This window comes from Dromaius novaehollandiae, chromosome 6 (assembly GCF_036370855.1).
Source record: "Dromaius novaehollandiae isolate bDroNov1 chromosome 6, bDroNov1.hap1, whole genome shotgun sequence".
In the NCBI taxonomy this organism is placed as follows: domain Eukaryota; kingdom Metazoa; phylum Chordata; class Aves; order Casuariiformes; family Dromaiidae; genus Dromaius; species Dromaius novaehollandiae.
Window position 1 is genome coordinate 14,312,795 of NC_088103.1, and position 26,475 is coordinate 14,339,269.

Genomic DNA, 26,475 nt, shown 5'->3' on the forward strand with positions numbered 1-26,475 from the left:
TGTTTTATAGACTCTCAAATATAAGTAAATCAAACAAAAACACATGTTCAGTGCCCAAAATTTTGTCTCTAAATGTAGCAGGTATAAATTATATCATTTATAATAGACATGTCCCAAGGAAGAGAAATTCTTAGCTCTTCTTTGAAGCTACAAAAAGGAAAATACTTTTCTATTTGATAGAGAAGTTAATTATTTTATTACACAGATTACATTTCCACATCTTGGGTTTCCAATTTGAAGTGCTAGATATGAATATATATTCAAACTTATTATAATATTAACTTAATGCATGAAATACCTAAGAATTTTGGATTCAAAAATAGGTAGGATTATCATTCTATTTTATCTGCCATTTAGACAATACTATATAGGTTTTTAATTTATTTTAAACACGAGCTACCTATATTACCACAGTGGCTATAAATTGAGATAGCTGAACACCTTTTTCCATGCATCACTGCTATGCAGGCCATAATTTCCAGGAAAAACAACAAGATTAGGCAGCCGGGGGAAGTATTTTCTTCCATCTCCCTTCCAAACCCACCTGTGATAGACCTAATCTACAGAAATTTTTAGTCATTTAGGGGCAATTATTTATGACTACTGAAAACTTCAGAAGTCTTTTAAAGAGGAAATTTTTGACGTTGTGAAGACCACTGACCTACTTTACAGTTTCTGCTTTTCTTTCTTAGGAGGGGTTCACAGCAAGTAAACATGCCGCTCTGTACACAATTTCCATGTAACAATAAATTCGTTGTACTACACAAAAAAAAAAAAAAAAAAAAAAAACTGAAACACATACATGTTAAGTTGATTTTGAAATTGGCAAACAAGCCCTGAGCTGTTCTCAGATTAGTTTCCTCTGCATCTCTTCAGCCCTTCTCTCTCCACTACTACACCCGCAGTGGAGCTCACCTCTGGAAATTAATTGCTTGCTGAGCATCGGTGATGCAAACTTCAGCAAAATCATTCCAATAAATCGCTTTCCGCGTGCCTGAAAATTGAATTCAAATAGGACGGGAGCACACAGCAGAAGACTTTGTCAGTCTCTAGTTTACATGTAGACACAGTATAGAGCACACTTCTTTGAATTTAGGAGCTTCTAGCTATTGACATATCTTGCAAAACAATGTATCAGCTATTCCCAGTTTCAGTCTGGAAAGACTGACAAATCTGTTTTCCCAAGTAATTTAATTATGATGATATGGGTTTGTATTACTACATTCTAGGGCCTGAAGTTTTAGTTTTACAGTCACTGCCAAGCACGCTCACTGGGTGTTGCGCCCCTTGCTTCTTTCCTTCATAATACATCTATGTTTGTATTTTGGCTCTCCTGTATCTGTCCCAGTATAAGCAAATTGCTTTTCTTTTGAAAAGATAGAGCAAGCTCTGATCAAAAAAAGAAAAGCTTAAATCTTTGTTCTCACTCTTCTTATAGGAATGATCACCGTTCAAACCACACTTTCCGTAAGTTTACGTAAAGTTCTTGGGCTTCTTCTTTTGTCTTACCCACCCACTGGCTCATTTGCCACTTTCTTGGAATTTGCCTCCTTAAATCATTCCTAACTGTGACCATACAGGTCTTGCATCTTTCCCTAAGCCCATACAAATCAATGATTTTGTGTCTTTCTGCAGAACCAGGATTCGGTGCAGCAGGTACAACATACATGTGAAAGAAGCAGCAGTTTAACTTGAAACGAGGTAAAAGAATCAGGCAAACAGGACCTTCTTCAACAATTTTCTCACTTGTCAGCTACACTGCAGTCAAAGGGAAAGAGAATTAATTGATCTGGCTTGTTTCTGAAATGGTAGCAATCTAGAGGCTCATATAAATAACTCCAGTAAACAAACCATTTGCTGCCAGCTGCTGGCACAAGGGATGCTGAGGACTTGTGCGTGTCTAAGTGCTCAGACAGAAGAGAAGCAGGATGAACTACTGAGGCCAAGTTTCTAATGGCCCGGGACAGTCTCTTCTGTTCATTTTTTTATTGCGAAAGAGGGAGGAGTCATCCATGCTTGGGTCAGCTCCTCCAGAAACAAAAGAAATAAACCAACTTGTGACCTAAACACAACTGTTCTTTAGAAGACACAATTATAGGGTTTGGGGATTTTTCTTCAGAATATGAGAAACTGCGTGCACTGACATTCCTCATTTACAGAGAAAGTTAACAAGAAACAGATGTAGCTCATAATACGGAGACTGCAATACATGCTGTAATTAATCTGGCATTCCAAATAATAAACACAATGTCACCAAGAGACTTGCTTTAAATCTTAAGGTCAATTATGTATTGATAGCATTAGCAACACATTAAGGAAAATATTTACCATTTACACAGTTGTGTTAAGATAGGCAATAGTTAAAATATTGTGCAACAGCTAGCTCGTAGGGCAATTAGGAAACTTTGCAGCAAGTGCAGTGCATAGTGAGTACTTAAGGTGAATACTTGGAGAACCATTAAAACTACAAAGATTCTTTCCCTCTATTTATTCACAAGCCGAACATCATAAAGACAGAAAACAGCAGAACTTTTCCACCTTTTTATCTCAGCCTGATGAGAGCAACCACTCAAAGAGATTGGACTGGGGACTCTACTTCAAACGAAATAAGCAGATATGAACAATCTTGGCAAATTATGACTAGAAAATGACGACCTATAGGAGATTTGGGATGTTAGGTAGGGAATATATCCACTCTGAAAAACGGTGGCAGTGGTGTGAGCAGCTGTGTTTTATCTGAGGTGCTGAGAAATTCAAGGATAAATAGGCTGCTTTGTTTTGCGTTCTATATTCACAATTTAAAGTAAAAATCTTCCCATATTAATTTGCCATTAAACACTTGTCTATAGCAGAAAAAAACCTCAGTCTCCTTTCCAGCATCTCCTACAACTCTGTCATGTCCCACCAGTTTGAACTAGGAAAATGCACAGAGCAACAGCTGTGGACAAACATAAAACAGCTGAAAGTTGTCCCCACAATATAGCCATCTAAATATTTGTGGGAGAAGACAAATTTTCCATTAAGTGTAAAAAAAACACAAAAAGTCCAAATTCTGTCTCACTAGTGTACTCAAAAAAAAAGAGTAAACCAATTATTCAATCAACAATAAGTTTATGCCATATTTGAAGACTGATTTTACTCTAACAAAATCCAAACAGAATTAAACAGAGTCCATATAAATACTTGTTTTGTTTACTACCACTATTAAGCATGGGAGTCCTTGCAAACATGACCTGCCAACACAAGACTTGCAGAACACAAACTGTTTGGAAGTAACTCAAGCGTACGACCTAGCACTGCCCATACACTACCAGGCCAGTTTGTAATACCAGTGCCGAATTTTGAATTTTGTCAATGTTTCAGTTAGCAGTCATGTTCCTACATACCTCATAGTCGAGTTAGCTTTTGGCCTTCTCATGCAAAAAAGCTACATTCTTAGGGTGGTTAAGACAGTGGCAACCGAAAAAAGGCAGAGAGGAGGGGAAAAAAGCCCATTGTAATAGCAGGATGTAGAGATACAGAGTATTTTCAGAATAAAACTCTTCAGTGTCTCTTCAGAGACAAATTCTGTGTCTCCTATGACTCCTAATTTATCCCCTCAACTCTCTATATTCCCACCTTCCTTAGGAGAGGCACAGTAGGTTTAAAAAATAAATTCTCCAACTTCTCACAGCCGTTTCATGGTTTGGCTTTTCAATTCAGTGCGAGTACAGGAGCTGGCTGTCCCACAGCCTCCTCCTCCTCCTCTTCCCTCCTTTACCGAGTTGGTGAAACAAGGACATTAAGAGCTATCACAGTGGCTCTTCTATAACCACTCGGCCAACTTCTGCTCTGTACCCGACCCTCTTTTCTCCTCCTAGCAAGGCAACGAAAGGCCAGAGGAGGCACTGCTGAGTTGCTGCACGTGGTGGTCTTGGTTTGAAAATGTACCAAGTCTCGGTGCTCTGCCATCCACTAGCAAAACCAGCTAGGACAGCAGATTATCCACCACTTGTTTATAAATATCTAAGTTAATAGCAAAATGCTAGTCGTGACACTGAAATACTATAACTAAACACAGTTGGTGCTGTGAAAGCAAGAGTGACAGGAAGAAAAAAGACCTGCTAAAATACTCTGAAGAGTCTCGACCCATGAGGAATGATCTCTCCAACATATATTCCTGTTCCAGCTCTGTGGTCACTCTCTATATTCCCTTTTCCCTGCCAACAGATGAGAACACCAAAGGACAACACTTGCAGATACAGATTTAGGAATCAAGCTTTAGGCACTCAACTATTAGTTATTACCAGACATTCATTTTCAGCTGCAGCTGAAGTCAGCAATGACTGTGTTTCAAGTCTTACTAAAATAGTGATAGAGGAAGAAGCAAGAATTATGCCAAAACTGTCTAGCACCCTTCTTTAGTTGGGAAGAAAAAAAAGGTTAATTGCCAAAAGGCTTCTTGCTTCTTGATAATTTCCTCCTTTGGGCTGATGTCCTATTTACACTGCTAAGTAGTATATATGTATATATTTAAATGTGAGTCAGCTGATCAAAAGTGCAATCTTAATTGGAAACTGGAAAAAAAAGATTTTGTCATAAGCTATCAATTTCATGGACTTCATTAGCTGTTTTTTCCAGCATTTTAACAAATGCTTCATGTTATAAGTAGCCTGCTCTACAGCTTTTTTTTTTTTAATGTTTTCTTTTAATTTCTTCATTTTGGAATAAACCCTCTCTTTCCTCCTTTTGGGATCCAAAAGTTTGGTCTCCTTCCTAGTGCACAGATGTGCTTTCACTGTTGCATGTATTTTACCTACACTGCTTTTTGCAGCATCCCTCAAAAAGCACCTAAAAGAGGATCAATTTCAGAAAAAAAGTCTCAGAAGGGAAGGACTGTACTACAAGGTGTCACTTAAGCCACCTGTGGGGCAAGCTCTGGTATACCTACAGCACTGCTGATAGTTATTTAACACATCCTGACAAACCAGCAGCATGGATGCCAAAGCCTATGCAACTTACTATAATAATTAGCTATCTCTGTCCTCTCTAAAATCCAAGAGAAATCTGTTCTGTAATAGAAATGTTTGCTTCTAAATTTGTCCTAAGGAGACACTGAGAACAATTAATCACCTTGATCCTATTCCCACATAATCTATATATTTAATATACATACAATTAATCTTTTCTTAAGCCCTTCCCCACTTCTTGTTTTCAAAGTATCTCATTTCTGTTACTCTCCTCTTGATTTTCTTCAATTTGACCATACTTTTGAAGAGCAACATTGACAATTGAGCATGATGTTCCAGGTAAAGCCTCAGCAGTACTAAGTAACACAAAATAACTATCCCTATTTACAAACAATGAGCATGAAAATATAACCCACTCCGCTTTATTTGGGGATGCAGCATCACACTATGGTATCTATTTAATCTGTGGTATGGAATCACCTTTAAATCCTTTTCTTCCATATTGAGCACTTGATTCTATTCCATCAATTAATGATCAAAGAAAACACGGACAAGTATGGGGCAGGATGTCAGAATATGCAACAGAAGAATAGATGCAACATTTCAGTCATTCTAAGGATGGGAAGTCACCTGACCTCCTTGGTTTTAGGCAAATATCCTAGAAGCAGAGAAGAAAACAACAACAGATACTTAACCCAAACAGTGCTTTCTCAGAGAGCCAAAGTTTGTTTTTTAAAGTTTGGATTTCTTTAAAGTGACCAAAAGTATATTTATGAGCAAGTCAGTTCATGTTTATAATTCTCCAAGTGACAGTACCCACAGGCAGAAAAGCTAACGTCAACAGCATTCTTAAGTTTTCACTGCATACCATTACAATAGAAAAAGGGGAATGAATATATATTTTTATATAAAAATGTATTTTGTACATGCCCACAGGTAGAGTTCAGTGTAATTCTACAAACATATTGCTAAAAATCTTGAAGGGAACCATCTGACATTGCAGTATTTTTAAAAAATTCCACAAAATAGCTTGCATTTTCTTAAAATCCAATATTCTCTCAGCTTACTTTATCAGCTATTATTCCCCCTAACTGTTGCAAAACCAGACAGTTTATATTATTTGACATTGCACTGGACTAAAACCTAATAAACTAGATGACAGTTGCACTCAAATTTAAACCTTTTTATTGCTGTCTTGTTTCACTTGCACACAATTCTGTTTTGTGCTTTTTACCAGGAAGCGCCAATATCCTCAGTTCCCACAGACTAGAAATTAATGCTTTGTTCCCAGTATTTTAAATCATACATATGTTTTGAGGCAAGGCAAGACAAGACATCTGTTAAATCTTTAGCAAATTGAAATTGTACTCATCTAAACTGCATCTTTATGGAAACTGCATAAAGATATGAGATAAAAGAACAGTGACATGTTAATGTTAGATATTTAATCAGTCTAGGATAGCACTGCAATTCTGTATCGATAGCAGTGTTTACCAGCTTCTCCACAGGATAGTGATCAAGTAGAAACTTCAAAGTTGTGTGTGATCTCATTTCCAAACCCATAATATGCAGTAGCACGCAGTGCCAGACACCTATAAACAGTCCTGTAAACCTCTGCTCCATTTCTTAGAATATCCATGTTCACTAGTTCCTTCCTCCACATCTTCCTCTCGACTTCCCACTTGTTTTCCTATTCTCTATATACCACTTCCACCATCCGCTTTTTATTCTTCTGCTCCTCCAAAAGCAGTATTGCTTTAACGCTCCCTCTTAACTCTGTTTCTGCGATTCATTTGCTGAATTACATTGTCTTTGCTCATAGTCCTCAGCCCCCCTCTTTTCAGTCTCTCTCCTCCATTCCACCTCGTCCCCAACTTTTCCCTTTCCCACAGCTTTCCTCCCATCAGCAAGAGCTCTTTAGCCTTACCCTTTCATACAACTTAATACAGGGAGTATATTTTGCCAGCAGTCCTCAATGACAAGCCTTGGTTGATTCACGTTGCCAGACTGTGTCAATCTCGCTAGAAAAACTCTACCAACTCAGCAGCTTGAATTGCAGCCACACAAGCAAAACTAGAGGCTACCAGAGTTCATGACTAGCAATTTACCATAAAATAACAAATCATATCTTTGCTGCTGAAAATCTGAAGGGGGAAGGAAAAAAGAAAAAAGTATCACAAAACCACTATTTATTCTCTGGATTTTTTCTCTTTAGATTTGACTTGCTTTACAGGAAAGGTTATTCTTGCCAAATAATCAAGGAATAATATGACTAGCACAGTTTATGCAAGGATAAGTTTGTACAGATGAAAACCTTAAAATTCTGAAAACCATTCTATATTATTTTTCAGATATGCCCTACTATTGCTTACTCAAGAAAAATCGTATGATTCAAATTAGCTTTTCCACAGAAAGCTGTTAAAGAGACTTTCTATCAATGACTGTTTTGTATGTTCGCACTTGGTCCTTCACACAGACTTATTCTATATTTAGAATCCATAGTATAAAGAATGTTTGAAACCAAACTAATTTGGAAAAAGACATTGCAGAATTTCATTTATAAAACAAAAAAGTCTACAGAGACTCAATGATATCCGCCTAGGTTGTGCTTCTAGGCAGTTCGCTGGAGTGGCAGCAGTTTGAAGAGGGGACTGGAATAACCACCTCTATCTGTAATTCCTACAGTCAGCAGAAACTCAGAAACTTCAGGTGAGGCACCAGCTTTCTATGGGGAAAGTCACTCTTTGGATGACAGCAACAGAAATACAGTGTTAACAAACTGGAGAAGATGGGAAGAATATTTTATTATCCACAGAACACCACTGATGAAGTATGATTCCTTCTGGGTGCTGACGTGCAGTGCTCTGACTCACAACTACGTGCATATGAATATTTTTAAGAGTGCGACAAGATCCTTAACAGGATTTCTGCCATGTGTACCTTTTCCCCCCATGATCTAGAAAGCTGTTTTGGGGTCCTGGCCTCTTTTGTTCAAGCAATTTTTGTTCCAAAACAAAATATGACAATTTATGTTATGTTTACTAACCTAACACATCAGTGTTTGCTGACCAAAGCTGAACGCATAACTTATTTGCTTAAATTAGCATCTGTAACTAGGTTTGCATTAAATTTTTCATATTAGTGTCAAGCATCTGCATAACACATTAGGTTTTCATCAAAAGTTTCTCCACTTTGCTCAAAACTTTCTGAACCGTTATGATTTTAACACATGGAAATGGGAATGATTTCTATTAAAAACAGAAAACAGGACACTGCCCTTTTTTCAATGCTTTTTCAGCCAAATCCAGGATAAAGTATATGTTAAAAAACAAAAATAACAAAAGCATACTACAGCCTACAACAGACATTTGACAATCCAGCACTTAATTTTCTCTTATGAAAAATCCTAGAGTATGAATAATCCCTTATCTAAAGGAAAAATGTATTAATGAGCAGTAATAGTTAACAAGCTAATAGCAAAGAACATTATAAATAACTGATGACTCCGGCATCTCAGACCACTGCATTCTGAAGCCTAACAGGCGAAAATATAACTGATTCATAGGAATTACTTGACCATCATTTTCTGCATTTTGATAATTTCACTGAAGACACAGGTTATTAAAGCATTTTTGTAATTCTACTTATTGTTTCAGAAGTGCCTATGTGATTCGGCTCAGAGCAAGATCAAGACAGAGACACTAATTTTAAGTACTTCAGAGGATATGAGTTACTATGCAGCGTAATTACAGAATGCCAAAAAACTGAGCAAGTACTTCTCTATCCTATAATTTCCCAAATGAAGATACTCCACATTTCAGATTATGTAACTGTTCAGTTTTGTTTCACACAATATTCACATGATTTCCAAATAAAGCTACGTAAGATGCCTTGATGATGAAATTAATTCATTTTTACCTATGGGGAAATGCAAAATAGCATATTAGTTTTGCTGTAAAAAGGGCAAGCACAGAAGTAATTTGAATGCCATCCTAAAGAACAAAAAAAAAAAAAAAAAACCACCTTAGAAATTCCCAAATTATGTACCATATCTGACAAGTTTTGGTTTTGTGAAGCAGCTGCAGATACAAGAAACCACCATTTTTTCCCCCTCATGAAATCTTTTGTTAATGTTTTCAAGACACATTATAGAGCATCCTTTATCTTTGATATGACTATCTGCAATATACACAAAAATATTATTGTGAAATTCATGTGCTTCCAAGATACAAGCATAATTTAAAAAAATTTGCTTATGTACAAAGTTACCAAATGTAGGAGAACTACAAGTCAGGATGAATCTTTTTCTTGTTTTCAGTGAGGTTAAAAAAAAAAAAACAAAAAAAACCCAAAAAACCAAAAAAACACCAAGCTGCGAAGGAATTTTGCTTCGTGCATAACCCACAGCAAAGCTGCCACAGAATACCTAAACCAATAGCTCTGTTGTCATAGGGACCAATGAGGAAAAGGCATTTAAATGTCAAGATTTTAAGAAAACCCTTACTGAACTGCCATAATGTCAGACCTACACTTTATACCTTGGGAGCCAAAACTAAACAGTTAAAAAGAAAAAAAAAAATCTGCTGACAAAAGGACGCAGGCCTCAATAAACCCGTGGTCCTGCATTCCCTCTCCATGTGCGGGTTTTGACACTGGGGCATGCCAGGCTGGAGGATGCAGCTGCCTAGCAGGTAGCTATGGAGACACAGAGACACACATTAAGTATGCAGGAAAGCAAGAGAGATAAGACCACAACTGTGCCGTCTAGCAGCTGTGAAAACAGTCCGTCTCCCTGGCCTATTTAATTTCTAGTAAAAGCAGTTACTAGTCTTCCCTTGAAGACTAAAATGTGCAATCAAGCACAGTGTTATCAGTATTGACAACATATGGAATAAGGTCATTCTAAGGATATGGAAATCAAAAAACATGGCGCCTGCTACTATTACATGAAGTTGTCTCAAACTGATGTGCAAGGATCCTGCTTCCACTTACAGATAGGAAAGACATGTGGAGTAACTTTAAAGGCTTATCTTTAACAACTGCTTGCTGCCCAGCCCATAACTAGCTGGAGAACTCCCCTCCTAGACAACGGCTGCCCACACCAGTAGAGCAGCACAGGTTCATACAGCCCGACACGGACCAGATCCACCCAGCAGACCCGTTCTCACACTGCCGGGGACTATTCACCTGACCCTGTAAAGGTGATCCCCAGGCACGCACAAGGGAAGCTACGCTACAGCGCTGAGAGCATCTAAAGTGATTCTCAGATCATCAGCAGTGAAGTAAAATCATGACAAATGGGTAAAAACCTCCTAAAACAGATTGCCTATGTGAAATACTTAGATGAAAATGTTTTCTACCTCATCATAATGCAGAGAATTACTTTCCAGCTGGTTTGAAGCCCCTGTTACTTGGTTCTGCTTGAATGGGCACATTTTCTTAATTCAAGATTTAATGTTCAGTTCACTCTAGCTCTCAGCTCAGCATATTTGTAGCGTCGCCTTTTGGGGGCGGGGGGCAACTGTTATAATTGCTTCTCATTTAATTTCAAAAAAGACGCCATGCTAAGGTCAGACAAAACTCAGGGAGATGGATCGGCTGGCAGAGGTCAACTTGAGATAGGATACGTGGCGAGTTCTTTATAGATCTTTTATGAGACTGGAACCTAGAAAGAATTATAGCTGTTAGGTAGCTCTTTACCAATAAGTCAACTGATCAATTCAAACTTTTCTGTGTTGTGACACTACCTTAAATCTCACCAAGTACATTGGCTAGATGGGCCATGCACTCCAAAGTTAGCCTTCCTAAAACTTGTGAGGACACTGAAGAGAGTTTGCCAGGCAGCACATTTTTCACTGCAGTACCTGGAACGACCTTCTGGTCCAGGCAGTCTTGTTTCACATGATCTAGCCTTCTTTGGTTGATTGGAAGAGTGTGTTCAAAGGGACCCGCTGGGGTCTTAAATATTCTTCATCAGTTGAGTCTCAACACATTCTATGAAGCTAATAAGAGTTTTCGAGGCTGGAAATACTATTGCAGGATTTTAAACAAATACTAAACAGCAAATACCAAAGCATAGTTATAGATGGTTTTGAAATAGCTAACGGGGGTTTTTTACTGGCTTTATTGGCATTCACCATAATTACTTGTCAAAGGCACTGCCAGTGTCAGGAAAATATGATTAATAGAGGGAAGAAAAGTGACCACACTAGAAAAATCAAAAAGTAAAAAGAGAACAGGAGCAGTTTTTCAGTCTTTGCTTCAGTAGACTGTGTGAATATCCACACATGCTCTTTACGTGCTATGCACATATTCTATGTATATCAGAGTGCAGAGGATGGTCAGTTCTGATGTTTGCCCCAGTGTTTGACATAGCTGGATTGGGCAGCAGGCTGAAAACAACATGCACTTTACAAGATAGTTACTTTTTTTAAAATTTACTAAAATAGCAGGTCACAACCTTTCATATATAACATACCTAACAGTAGACTCTGATCATCCATACTGCATGTTCTTGCTACAACTGCCAGTCAGAATATAGTTAGGTAGACTCTATCCATGGATCTTTACTCCTTTCTTTAAAAGGCTCAGATAAAACCATTCTTACCTATGGCTTAAGATCTCACAACTCTGTCTTACCCCCAGAAGTTGAAACTTAGTCTTACTGCACTCGACCCTCCTACTAGCACCCACAATGGATACCTGATTCATGCAGGTCTGCAGACAAAGGCTGAAACCCAGCAAGCCACAGCTTACGGTCCTGTCTCCCTCTAGCACATTCTTGTTGCCCAAACCGACTCTTTCCTGTGTGCCCTACATGGTGTAAGATAGATTTAACAAGTCTTCTGAAAACAACCCCTACTTAATTCCTCCATAACAGGCCATCCCATAGGGTGTTATTTTTTTTAACAGAGGAGAAACGTGTAGGACATGCAACTAATTCACAGCTGGCAGACAAGTGTGATCCGGTACCCTGAACTACACTTAATACTAAGGCAAACTAAGGCAAAGTGCAATGCCCAGTGAGACCCAAGTCATGTTTTATGTTGTTAGAGAAGCTTCTCATTTTTTCTAATGGAATGTACAAATAGTTATGTTTTACTTGACAGAATGTTGATCCCTATAACAATCTTAATATAAAATTCACATGCACAAGGGGTACTAACAAAGATCCAGCCTATTAACGCCCTCTTACATCTACCTGAAAGTCCTGACTTCAAACAGACCGTGGCAAAAAGGTATTATACCTTATACTTATCTTTCCATAGGAATTGAAAATTACTTCTCATGCATAAAGATACATACCTTAGTTTAATTGAAAGATAAGGCCTGACTAATGATGAGAGCCCATTTATGGCACTAAATACCTACACCTGAATTCCTATTTCATCTTCTAATATATTGCCACCAATAAAAAAAGTTAAGAAATGAGGACATCACTCACATGATCTGCTCAGTAACCCATCCAGGCAACTGCATTCTTTCAGTAAAACATACAAATGCAGCTAGAATTCTTTCTGTAATCCAGGTATAGAATTTACTGCACAGAGGAGCTTTATTTCTTGTACAGTGGAACAAGATTCACTTTCATCTTCAAAGACTTAAGATCATACCAAGTGTAATCAGAAATTTAGCCTTTGTAAGAAAATATTTTCACATAATTCAAACAGAAGCATCCTGAAAATACATAACCTATAATTTCTATTCAAAAGATATACCCTGATACTGTAGCTCAATTTATACACAGCTGTAAGTTCCCCTTTTTCCCCTCTAGAGCTTTAAGTCTCAATTTGCCAAGTAGACCTTATATAATAAAGAACAATTGATTTCAAACATCTATCTTGTCACAGATTGAGGCCATACACTGTCCAAATATAAAGAAATCCGAGAATATTCTTTTCCTCAGTGTCCATATTCACAGGAAAGTGCTTACAGCTGCTTATTTTCCACCAAGACAATAGTTCAAATATAAAAATTGATACCATATTCCTCCACTACTCTGTACACACAGCTAAGAGGTTCATACTCAAGGTTAGGATGACAAGCTCTACTCTAAATTTAACAGAGTACTAACATAAGCGAAAGACTTCTCTTTGGTCATTTTGTGAAATGTCAGTTTTATATAGTTGGATGAATAAAATAAAGTCAAGCAATTCCTCCTTGCATTCACTTCTATGAATATTTTTAGAAATGGTCATACGATAGCATGCAGAATGCTACGATTCTTGAAAGGCATGCATGGTTGCATAATTTATTGTATAAGACATCTTGCTGCTTAAATCAATGTGTTTTCATGACCCTGTAGTGGGTTTGGGGTTGTGGAGGTTTTTCTGGTTTCTTGAATGACAAAGTCTAAAAAAGGGAGTAGGTAAAGATATCTTTCTATGAAGTCAGTGGGGATAATCAACAGAAGCTACGTTGCCAACAATAGTACAGTTTTTCACAATAGTTAGTCCCAAATAATTTTTCAATCAAAATTAGGACAAAATTTAAAGCAGGCGTAGTATGCATGCACTGTCAAAAAAATGAAAAAACCCACCACTACCACCTAGTGTCTCTTCAGACCAGAATAATGAAGTCATTTAAGGAAAACACAGAATTAAAAAGACATATTTTAGCTCTGAGTATAGTTAAGTAGGGGATAACATATATATCTAACACCAAAGAAAAGGAAAATACTGAAGACTTCAAAAATACAGCATTCACTGCATTCATTGCTGGAACGCTAGTTAATAAACAGTCTATTATCAATACTTCAGTCAGTCATGGTGCAAGTGAGTAGATCTTGTACACGTCACTATACAAAGAACTATGAAGTCAGAAAGCAGTGGTTTAAATTTAGTACAGTTTACAATTATGCATATACTGTACATAAATGGCTTGTTTGCTCTGAGGTAAGTGAAGAACTATGGGAAAACAATGGACAGGAGCACGCACATCCAAAAGGTGAGTCAGTAAACAGACCTTCCTGAAAAAGGAAACGGCATTTTTACCATGTCGCCTCTCAAGAGCGGCCACAAACCACCACCAGCTCTGCAATGCTTTTTATGCCCAACAGCCTAAGAGACAACAGTCCTGGGTCTGGCTCAGCCAATAGACTCGCAGAAGGCACTCAGTTCTCCCAGCCAGCCTGGCCGGGCGACAAGTTTTAAAAGAAATATAGCACATTGCATTACATATTTAAATTGCAAGGACTTCAGTCTTGTAGATGCCAAGCTGCTGGAAACAGACTCTACAGTTTTCAACATAAACAGCTAGATGAGACAAAGTAGTAAATAGCCTAAACTATCAAGTCATTTTTAGTTACTTTTATCATTGCTAGACTAGCTTCAGGCTTTGCCAAATTCTTGAGGAAAATTTCAGATTATGTAACTGCACTTTGCAAATATGCCAGCCTCTGATGTAGACCAAGCCACCTGGCACTTAGAAAAACATTAAGTAACTTAAATTTAGCAGAATATACTGAAATCCTTGTAGTATTCCAGTGAGTTCAGTGTTCACTGAACACAAAACAAATCCATTCATTTCTTTAAACTTTGCATTCATTATAATAATAAAAATCAACAGTGCAATGAGACAGACATTTGTCTGAAGTAGGGGTCCAAGATCATACAGATATTTGTCATAATACCACTAGTTTCTCAACTGCTGCCTTAGTTCTAAATACTCACATTTGAGGATTATAGCCATGACATTTTTGTCCGCTATTAGTTCTCAGTCCAGAATGGCCGTGTGTATAGCTCGAGAAGGAAGATGACAAGAGCCAGTCCTGTAAATGGCTCTCCTGTGTGTCAGCACCAAACTTAGGTAACAGTACCCTACACAAGGCATTCGAGTGTGCTTCTAAACATTATTTTTAGAAACACTGAAAAGCAGCTCTCAGTGGGTTCCCTCTTATTTGATTTTTAATCACCTAGGAGTGACACACATTTTGACATCACGCTCCTGGCACCACCATGCATATCCTCACACCAAGAGCAGGCAATGCCAGTAAAATTCGGTACAGGCGGGGGCAAAGGGAGGCAAAGCTAGGAGACCCTGACGGCCCACATACCCAAGCAGCAGCAAGAGCGAGCTTCACAACGATGGGCAGAAGAGGAATGACGGACATCACACACCGCTCTTGAAACACATCCACAACATTCCTGCCTTACCTGAACACACTTCATTTCCAAGCAGGCTAGCGCACTGACTATGCCGGCCCCACGCTCATGGGAAGCGCCACCTGCAAGCAGTAAACTCCCTACTTCAGAGAAGCAGAACACCAGCAGCCACCTGCCTGACTGCATTCACGTGGTCCTGGGCAGGACTCAATCCTTGGCTAATTTTTCCATCCACAGAGTACGACATGAGTGCCAAAAATCCCAGTCTTCGGTGTTTGCCTAATACTGCCAAAGGAATGAGGTTTGGTGCTTTGCTTACGTTTTAGGAAATCCAGAGACCTTTGCACATATTAGAAGAGGTTATGGTGCCCTGTAAAGCTCACAGAACTACTATAGAGCTGCACTGCAGAATTAATAGCTCTTCCATTATCGCTGACATCTCATCATAACATACTTGTTTTAAACATGACTATACACAGTGCCTTAACTTGCACCCATGACATATTGGAATAAATAATTTGGAAGTTTTATCCATAATTCTATGCCCTATGTTTCACTGAAATTTCTATTTGGGAAGGGTGACCTCTACTTTGTGTGAATCTGGGATTCAGCCCAGTTCCCATAATGAAAGCTATATTGCATAATGGCCAGGGAGGCATGTATGTCTTAAGAAATGATGTAATCTCTCCATGGAACACATGTAAATTATGAAGTGTCTCCATGTGTGACATTAAAAGCTGGCAAGGAATATGCTGAACTGCTCTTACATAAGCCAATCTTACACGTACAAAATTTTACTACCAATGGAGTTTCAGCATAGAAAGCCATTTTCATTCGTTTTAAATGGTTTTTTTGTTGACAAACTAGATTGAGAAAATTAAGCACTCCAAGACTAAACAAAAGATGAGCTGAAAAGCATAAAATGAGATTTCAGTTATATTAGAAAACCTGCAGCAAAACAGCAAATACCCATGTCACTACACTTGCATGCATTCACAGGGCTGCACAGAAGGACTACACATTTTCCCTTCCCTCCTCCCCTCGAAATGTAAAATTCAGCTTTTAATGCAATACTGGGAAACAATTAAAAGCTGAATTAAAGGTCTGAAGCAATGAACAGCAATCATACTTTGGCCTACCCTTGAAATCTAAGGCAGTAACTTGTATGCAAGTTTGGCCTTAAGTTCACCATAAAGTGAACATTACTGTTCTAACAAAAAAAAAAAGTTCTTAAAATCTTAACACAGTGCTTCTTGGAACATCTAAAGCTCCTCCCCTACATCAAAATAATGCTTGAACAAACAGTAGCAATATTTTACTTGGTCTTACTTTACTTGGTTGAAGCTTTTACTGCATCTCTCACTACACAGAAATTAACTTAGCAACCATAATAATGTATTTGATGTAGATCTTTCATATTATCTCAGCAGCTTAAGATGCACAGGCGGAAGTATTTGACTCCAATTACAAGATAGAGAGTTTGCAAATAGCAAAAGGCAAAATTTAAGGAAAATATGTGAAGTGAAATCATAGAGCAAGGAATGCCAGCAGCACCCACTTCTAGTTGTTGCTGCCTTCTTCCTATCATCTTTACTGCCACTCTGCTTCCTTCCCTCTCGTCACTCTCTTTAGATACGGATTTGACATGCTAAACACTTGACCTACCTTTAGGATATGCCAGTGAAAAATGGCATATGTTAATACTTGTTTTGATAGTAGAGACCAGTTTGAATAACAAAAATTACTGAACTTTGAGTTCTAGTGCAGATGATGAAAGAAGTAGAAAGGCAAATCAGGTAAGGAAAAATAACATGCAAACAGAACAGACTGGTTATTTTTTCTTAACTTAAAACGCATCAGCAATACAAGGGGGGGGAGCACACACGTCAAAATCCAGGAATAACAAATGAAACAAGAACAGGTGAAATGAAACAACAACAGCCCAAGAAAGGAAGAAAAGAATTTACAGTAGGTAACTTCATCACAGGAGACAGATTTAAAAAGCTAGAGGATTAAATCTGGAGAAAAAAGGAGGGAGGAATAAAAATATGGGGAGAGCAGGAAGAAAAAAAAGATTAACAGAAGTTTACTAAAAGCAGCCCTTTTTGACAGGGCTGAACTGTCTGAACAATGCAAGGGACTCAGAGCTATCTCCACCTTGAGCTCAGTTTCCTTTGCGTTTCCCCTTATCACCTTTTTTAACCTTCCAAAACTTTGTGTTCCAAATCCATCAGGGCAAACTCCTGCCTAGTGCCACTAAGTCACCAGCAGCTGAAATGACTCTTATGCCTGTCGTTAGCCAAGTGCTATCGCAAGATTGTTGACATTCTTAGCACATGTGTGCACACACACTCCACACCCCCGCCCCCCAATTTCTTTATGGCTGCTGAAATGCAAAGAGGCATACCTATATATATACACACACATATATAGAAAAAAAAAAAAAAGCCAAGAGGTGAGGTGTGTGGATGAAATCTAACCTCATGTATACACCCCTCAAGTTCCAAGAGCACTTCAAATCACCGCTGCTGTGGAGTACGGCAGTCTTCGCCTGCCCCCAATGCTTTTACCCATCATGCCATTACAAGCTCATACAACCACATGCTGAGCCAGGCTGAGGACAGAGTTTGGGTTAAAACAGGTAATAAACAAAAAAGGTATCCAACGAACCGAGGTCTCCACAGTTAGTTTCAAGCTAACCTGGTCCCTGTATGACAACAATGGCACTGGGGCAACACAATGAAAAGGGCTAGAGAGGAGTGAGAAGGAGACCAGGACCAAGAGCAGGGCAGGAGGACATTTGGGGAAGGGAGAGCGCAACCCTGTTAACTTAGGCCTGCTTTGAAAGTGTTTACAGAACTATGGCATCCAAACATTTAGGATTTGGTGATCTACTTTCAACTTTCATATTAAGGAGCAAGTCTTTTAAAGACCACTAACAGCATTCCTAGGGAACATTAAAAACAGAGGGGAAAAGTAGTGTTGACAGCAGGAGGGGAATGGACAGAAAAGTTTCTGCCTCTCAGTTTGATCTTTAATTCATTGGACTAAGGAAGATCAGAAACCTATCAAATATCGATTTTTGATATGCCCTAATCTCTACCTCTTACATTGCTCATGCAAAGCAGAGCCACTCAGCTTAGAATATGAGAGCTCATTATTTCTGTCATTGGTAGAGAGGAATCAGGCACTACAAAAACCTTGAATTGTTTCCTTCTCTGAAGCCTTAATGTTATCGGACCTCTTTGTCAAGCTGGACAAATGGCTTTCTTGAAAACACATCTTGAAAATTTATTTCCGTTTGTGCATTTTCTAAACATGTACTTCAAAATACTTTACCCTGATCACCCCTCATCACCAGAACAAAAATGCAGCATCTGGTGTTCATTCCAGGCAGGAAATTCTTACTTTGGTCTTTATGAAACTGCTGAGAATTGGTAATCGATTTGTGAATTCCAGCCTTTGTAAAGAGGTATTTTAGCAATTTCACCTTAAAATAGAAATTTTAATTATGCAGAATTTAAACAATTTGCTATGTTCAATCCAGACATCATTTTGTAATTTAAAGTTTCAGAAAATATTTATTGAGTTATATGTAAGTTTCATAATGGTGATTTTTTTATTATCTCAAAATCAATTAAATTTTTTTTAATCAAAATAATACTGAATAGAAAAAGAATTTAGCAACCTGCAGGTCATCTACTCTTAGTGCTTCAAATTTATCAATAGAGCAAAATTTTTCACAGTATCAGAAAGGTTCTGGAACTAGCACAGATCTTCTGCGTCAGACCCTTACTGAACCTTGTTATTACTAACTTCAATATTTGTGTGCTATAATTAGAAAGACAGTATGTACTCTGTCATACTTGAAACAGTATGAATCTCATATTAAAAACTATAGGTACTCTCTCATTCTTGAAATAGTATTAATGATTTCAAATTAAAAACTGACACAACAACGAGAAAAACATGACATTAAGCCCTAAATGTTTCCTGATAGACTAGACAACACGCAGAAACAGAGTGCTGCCAGAGATTTTGTTCTTGCATTTTGCGAAGAAAACTGCGGATGACCAAAGGCCAAAACATACAACTACAGAATATAAAGCTACTGAAACTGCAGGCAAACTTTGCTGGCTTGGTATACTTGGTTATGCTAGGATAGAGATACATGGCTGGGGTACAAGCTGGTGAATCAGTAACTGTTGCTCCCTCAGTGAGGGACTCCTAATCAGACACTCGCTTCCCTCTCCAGAAGATGGAGAAAGAATAGATCTTCTCAGAGTTCAAGTCGACAGAAAGTTGGCCATTTATTTGTTGCAAACTCTCATCTCAATCACAAAATGTCATTAAGTAAAGCTAGATTATGTTAGGCATTTGAATATTTTCCCCAAATAAACAGCTGTTTAAGCCGCAAATGGAAGGTTACAGAATTGCAGACAATTGATGCCAAATGTAAACAGAATAGAGCATTGTTTAAACTACATTTCATTTCACCAGAAATAGGAACCTCTAGGTTAAGGGGTTCTTTCCACACATATTGTAACTTACTATCTTAGGTGCATATACAACTTTCTAGAGCAAAACTGGCCACAGTAAATTCTTTGCTCTCTTCACAGGCATTTGGAACATTTTCTAATAGTATAATATATTGCAGAAGTGCCTAGCTTGCAGCCCTTCACTATCTAAAGTTTCTTTTGGCCTTAAGACTTCCCAAGATAATCACTCCCATCACAGACAAGCTCAGTATGCCCATCTGTATTATTTTATCCCCCCCCCAATTGTTATTTTTATTATCAGCTCGTAACTTTTAGCTGTTTTATTTCCCTTGGTATTGAAATTCATTTCATATACTAGTAGAGCTTCCCCACGAATGTAACATTGTTTTCTGAGATCATCAATAAAGAGATTATACTAATCTGCACCACTAAGTACTAATTCAGAATTCTAGCAAGCCATTTCTCTTGCCCCTTTCTTCATGGCCTTTCATCCACGTATTTAATCTTCAGAACTAGGTTAATTTAAATTTGAAGAAAAAACAAAGGTAGATTTTTATTTCTTTTTCTCTCCCCAAAAAAGAACAAACAAACTCGCTCTCTCCTGCCTCAGTTTCCTGAGGAGTTTTAGCTGTCTATCAACTCATACCATCTCAGGCAGAAAGAACACAAGCAAAGCACAGGTTTGCACAAAGACCTTGCAACTCACACCTTACTATAAGCATTAGTTCCACAAATATATACATACATACACAACACAATTTTTTCCCTAGTCTGAATTCTTTCCCCATTTTCCACTTCCAAGTGAAAAATAACTTTATCTACACAGGTGGAGAAAAATACATATATTCAATTTGTACTTCAATACCATGTGGGAAAGTACCTGAGAGACCAAATCTCACTTTAAACAGTAAAAGTGTTACTAATCCTTCACCTTTCTAAAGAGATAATTTTTCCTCATGAGAGCTTCTTTACTTACAAAGATTATTATTCACCTCCACCAATACATTCCAAATAAAACATACAGAGAAATTATTTGGACTTCATTGTTTCTTGGTTTTAATATCTGTATCTATCAACCTGAACGAAGATACATTTTTAATTTCATTTCTCCTGCAGTAGAAGAATTAAGCATTACTTTCATTCAATCATAACATTGTTTTTTTAAGAAAAGAATTAGAAAACTTATTTCTAATATAGATGTTTGAGATTATATACTTGGTACAAATTGCTACACAGTAGGCTGTACATCCAAAAGAGCCACAATTTAACACAGCCATTAGTAAGGAACAGCTCTAAGTTTAAGAAGCCAAAAAGCAAGCTGGTCTCTATCAAGCACACAATGAGTAGTATATATTGTTCTATAGGGCCTTGAACAACCGTATGACATATTGTATAAAGACTGATCTATGATGTTACCAAAACAACTAACTAGCTTTGGCTACTCCAAAATAAAGAAACCATTCCATCTGGATCTAGAAAAAAACCCACCTATACTAAAGATAAAAAGTACAATACCATTGATAGTAAAATATCAGTAAAGGTTTAAGCTACTTGAAATGGATTTATACATCAGGGGTGTGTGTGTGTGTGTGTGTGTGTGTGTGTGTGTGTGTGTGTGTGTACACACTTTATTTATATATATATATAAAATATATAATATAAATATAAAAATACATATAAAGCTTAGATAACTGCTTCAACAAGAAATTCTTACAGAAATCAGAAGACCGAAATGAAAATACTTCAAATGTCCAGTACTGATAGGGTGACTCTAAAGACAGAATTGCTTGTTCAGTTGTTTTAACTACTTTTCACTACCTAATCCTTAAAAAAAATAAAAAAAATACCTTTTTTCGATTTTGCTCCAATCTTCAACTTTGATGGCCAAGCAATCTGTGTATTTGTTTCTTCCATAATCTGTTAAAAGAAAGTATTTATGCAAAATTAAATTTTTACTGTTCTTTTAAGTCAAGAGTTCATTTCTGGAAAAGATGTTTACTGATTTTAAATCTGTTGACTACTGTTACTTTTAAATAGCACAAGTCATTTGCTTTTGGGAGTTGGGGTTTAGAAGAGTGTGTTTGATGACAGGTAGAGCTGATTTCTCATGATTCAAGAGAAATCCAGAAAGCAAGCCAAGAATGCTGCTCACTGGTTTCCATGAAGTTCAAGTGACTGTCACTGGCTACAGCATGCTCTTTGTCCATCTCAGAGGAAATGGAATGCCGTGAAAACTCAATGAAAATATTTCTTTAGTTACATGAAAAGGCCTTCTAAATAAACCCTATCAAATTTAGGTCAGATCATTCTAAGTCATCATAAATTAAGGTGTATCAGGTTGCCTTCAAGGGGTGATTGTTGTTGTTTTGGTTTTAGAGGCCTTTGTTTTTTTTTTTTCTTGCCTCCACTTCACCTGAAAACAACTTTTCATCCTGAGATATTATCCAGATCTCCAAAATTTTATTTATTGATTCAGCAGCTCAAACACTGTCAGATTTCCATTTATCTGATGCAACAGAGTACACAGTTTATTTGTAAATCTCAAGATAGCCAACAGGGGGGAAAAACCCTTCATACATATATATGTATATACACACACACACAGATACACATATATACACATACACACGCACATAACTTCCTAAAACCATGTATTCATTTGGCTCAATGTAGAGTTATTCTGTTGCCTTCTTCATTTTAGTGAAGTCCACCAGCCACAGGCATATGCCATTGAAATTTAATAACAGCAGAGTTGTAGTCGATCACTAAAACATTTTGTAATAAGGGAGAAGAAACTGAACGACACCAAAGACTTCACAGAAGTGGATCAAAATTCAGTTCTACAAAACGCCAGGCACATGTACGGAGGCTAAAGAACTTTTGTTATATACTGGGACCTCATCAACCCAAAGAAATGAGAAAGACGTGATCAAAATAGACCATTAAAGAGACTGTTGTAGTACACCAAGAAAATGCATATATTAAAACAAGCAAATACAGTCCTGAGCTGTATCAGGCAAGGCATTCTAAAAAAAGATGTTAAATATAGAAGGCTCTGATGAAATTTCACCTGAAACATTTTGTTTGGCTTTGTTCACACATGGACAAGGGCCTTCACAGTGTCTAGGCCAAGGCTCTTTTCTCCTCTAAATTCCAGTGACTTATTGTAAAAAAGGTTAAAAAAGATCAGTTTGTTTAGCTTGATTAAATGTCAGTAACAAGTGGGCTTAGCACCCCAGAACAGTTTGCGATGGAAGGGACCAACTCCCCACACAAAGCAGGACTCCGAGGTTAGGTCAACTTTGCTGAGGGCTTTGTCCTGTCAAGTTCTCACCATATCCAAGGACAGAGATTCCACCACCTCACTGGGCAATGCTTCAGTGTTCAGCCACCCTCACCAAGAAACTCTTTTCTCCTGTCTACTTGGATTTTTCCTTGCTCAAACTTTGGCCATTGCCTCTTGTTCTTTTTGCTGTGAACTTCCAAGAGGAGTCTGACTCAGTTTTCTCTGTAACTACCCACTGGGTAGCTGAAAACTGCGATTAGATCCCCCCCTTCATCTGCTTTCCTCCACACTGAGCAAGCCCTGCTCTCTCACCCTCTCCTTGTACATCAAGTGTTCCACCTCCCCGACCAACTTGACTCACTGCAGTTCATTACCATTTTTCATGTGCTGAGACATATCTGGACTAAGTACTCCATATACAAAAGCTGTATAAGCTCACAAAGCTGAACAGATGGGGATAATCACTTCCCTTGATCTGCATACTATTTTAGACAGTAAATCTAAAATGCTTTCTCCAAAAGAAGGGAAAAAGACTATTTAACACAAATATTAACAATAAATTTAGGGTGAACATTAGGGAAAAATAACCAGAAGACTACTTGATCAGTGAAAGGAGGAAAGAGGTGGGAAAGGAGGAAAAGAAACAGCTTCTTTCAGGTGCATGACCATCCCTCTTGGTAGAACCAATTCCTTCCTAAATAAAGAGCACTCATACCACTTCAGCAAAAGAATTTAAAATGCACTTGCACTTAATAATTATACTGTTTAGTTGCTATTACAAACAAAAATTAAAAACAAAAAAATGGACATTATCAAAAATTTTTAACTCACCAGACTGAGTGTGACAGGGGAAAAGAGGGGGGAAAAAGTGAGACAAAACATTTTAATATTTCTTGCTGTCTGCAACAAGCATAATCAGTAATAAAAGAATATATATTTATATAGTCAAATGTCAAAATAATTCAAGTCAATTACAAGAAAAAATGCATTAAAGAAACAGCTACAACAGCAATCAATTTTCCAGAGTAGCCCAATTCAAGACTAATGCACGCGTGTCTAAGAATTCCTACATTTTCGTATTTTCATCCAAATCCCTAGTACACCACAACAACTTCTAGATTAGCACACCATGTGGAAAAACTGAAAGTGTCAGCCAGGCTTCATTACACTGTACTTTTGACTGGTTTCAGCAAATATATATAGACACACATAGACACACATAGACACACATAGACACACATAGACACACATAGACACACATAGACACACATAGACACACATAGACACACATAGACACACATAGACACACATAGACACACATAGACACACATAGACACACATAGACACACATAGACACACATAGACACACATAGACACACATAGACACACATAGACACACATAGACACACATAGACACACATAGACACACATAGACACACATAGACACACATAGACACACACAGACACACATAGACACACACTATATACAGCTGGAATAAGACATTTCCAGAAGGGTGAAATTCTACCAGCAACATAAGCATTTTGCACAGTTTTCCAATCCAGATGTGAAAAAAGCGATTTCAGAGAATTCACTTGTGTCTGACACAAGGCTTTGTGCCAAGATTATTCTTAATTGTGCAAAAGACAATTAAATACACAGAAAATAGGAAGGAATTAGATAAAATAAGGGAGACATTAAAACAAAAGAACGATGTAGAACTGAGGGGAAAAAAATCCAACATAAAAGGAACCACAAAAGATGACAGAAGAGGACTTAATGTCATTCAAGGTGAAGTGTTGTATCTCATCAAACCCTCATCCTCTCAAAGTTTGGAAACTTCTGTCTTAAAGAAATTAAACCCCCCCCCCCCCCATTTCTTATGCTAAACCAAAGTGAAATTAAAGCCCATAGAGAGATGCACACATTCTGGGGACCTACAAGAAAGATCCATATGAGATCTTCAAAAGGAAGGAATTAAAATTCTCATTGACTTGCAGTATGTCATCTAATATCCTTACGCTTTTTCAAAAATACAAGGCTAAAAATTTACAACATTAGACCAAAAGGGAAACTCACTTTGGTCTCTATAAAGACGAATTTGTCACCTGTCTTAGGCGGTTCAGCAAAAAATAATAATAATTTTAAAAAGTGCATTGACTGAAGTACAAAAAGGCTCATAGAGTGAACTGGCTTTGAATTCTAAACAGTAAACTTTAGGGTAAATCCCAAACTGATTGCAATCATAGTCTTTTCCACAATTTCAGAAACCACGTATTATACAAAAAAACGTTTTGCTGCAGCACTGAATGTTTTTCTTTCCCCGGTGAAAATAATTTCTTTTGCATATACAGCAATCTTGGAGAATTCTGACTACCTAAAAAGATTTGCAATGGAAAATAACTTCCAAGAAACTGAGGTTCTCATAGGAACCCTTAAAAGAACTTGAACTGTATTTTGTAAGTCTCACATATACTACAATATCTAAATAGCTCATGAAGTTTCAAGAAGAGGACCAGAACTGCAAAGAGTTGAATTTTGCATGTTATTGATTACTTTCCTTTTAAGTAATTATGGTAAGAGCAGGAGCATCAAAGCCCTAGTGGAAAATAAAAAGCTGAATTTTTACTACAGCCGTTAAACATTTTAAGCTAAACATGATCTTGAAAACTATGCCACAGTAAAATTCTGCACAATATAGATTGCTCTGTTGCATCAACTTTTAATTCTACTTTACCATTTTAATTCAGGCAGTTCTGAGAGCCAAAACCAGTCTTACCTTTTTTTCTTGAAAAAAGTTTGGAATCATTCCATAAAAAGCCTCGACTGCACGTTGCAATGAAACACATTTATTAGGGAAAACTCAGTGTTAAGCCACATATCCTGGAAGTAGCAGTTCTTTCAAGTGAACAAAACAAAAATGCACTTTACATATGCATACACTTCTATTTTAACTGTACAAATACTTCTGCTACAAAACATTTAGAGGAAATTCAGCTTTGGGATGAGTGAATCAAAGTTCATGATTATCTAGACTGCAGAGCAGCAGCTCTGCTTGGGTTTCCCTTCTCTTCATGGAAAGGGAGGGGGTTCCTACCAGCCCAGCTCTCCCCCTTGAAGGATGGGCTGACCCACAGCAGCAGCAGGCACATTTGGCAGCACACAGCAAAGCATCTCCAGCTTCTTCCTCTCAGAATGGGGGAAAAACCTAAGAAATTATGAATTTACACCTTCCTTTCTTTCCCTTCCCCCCCCCCCCCCAACAGAAATGGAGAGATTCATGTAGCTGAAATATATAAGCCAATCTCAGTGGAGAACATACAGAAGATAACAGAAAATACTGGAAGATACCATGAAGAGAAGCAGGACTGCGCCCTGACTCTGAGAAAACTGGCTCCAGCTGCACAGTATCAGGCCTTCAGGAAAAAAACCCAAGTTTTAAGGCAGCTGGAGGAAAAGCTTTTGGCCTCCTTGTATTCCAGCTACTCTGGACATACTGGAAGAAGTTAGAGTTTAAATACCCTCGGGAGTTTTTAACATTAAGACAGTAAGAAGTCATTTTTCCTTAAGTTGTAATTTTTCTTTAGATGTTTTGGATGGAAACTGGAATTCACTGAATGCAAAAAGAAAACCAAAACAA

The 26,475-nt window shown here is 37.7% G+C and overlaps 1 protein-coding gene across 6 annotated transcripts in view; it reads right to left on the reverse strand.

The window, feature by feature from the left end:
* BICC1 (BicC family RNA binding protein 1) overlaps nt 1-26,475 on the reverse strand; it is a 116,015-nt gene that overhangs the window by 40,817 nt on the left and 48,723 nt on the right. For 5 of the 6 annotated variants that reach the window (XM_064513725.1, XM_064513728.1, XM_064513726.1 and 2 more), the window contains one exon: nt 21,399-21,468. In XM_064513725.1, coding sequence (XP_064369795.1) covers nt 21,399-21,468 — 70 coding nt within the window. Of the gene's footprint in view, nt 1-21,398; nt 21,469-26,475 lie in introns of those variants that run through there. The other variant, XM_064513730.1, reaches the window with a different exon arrangement.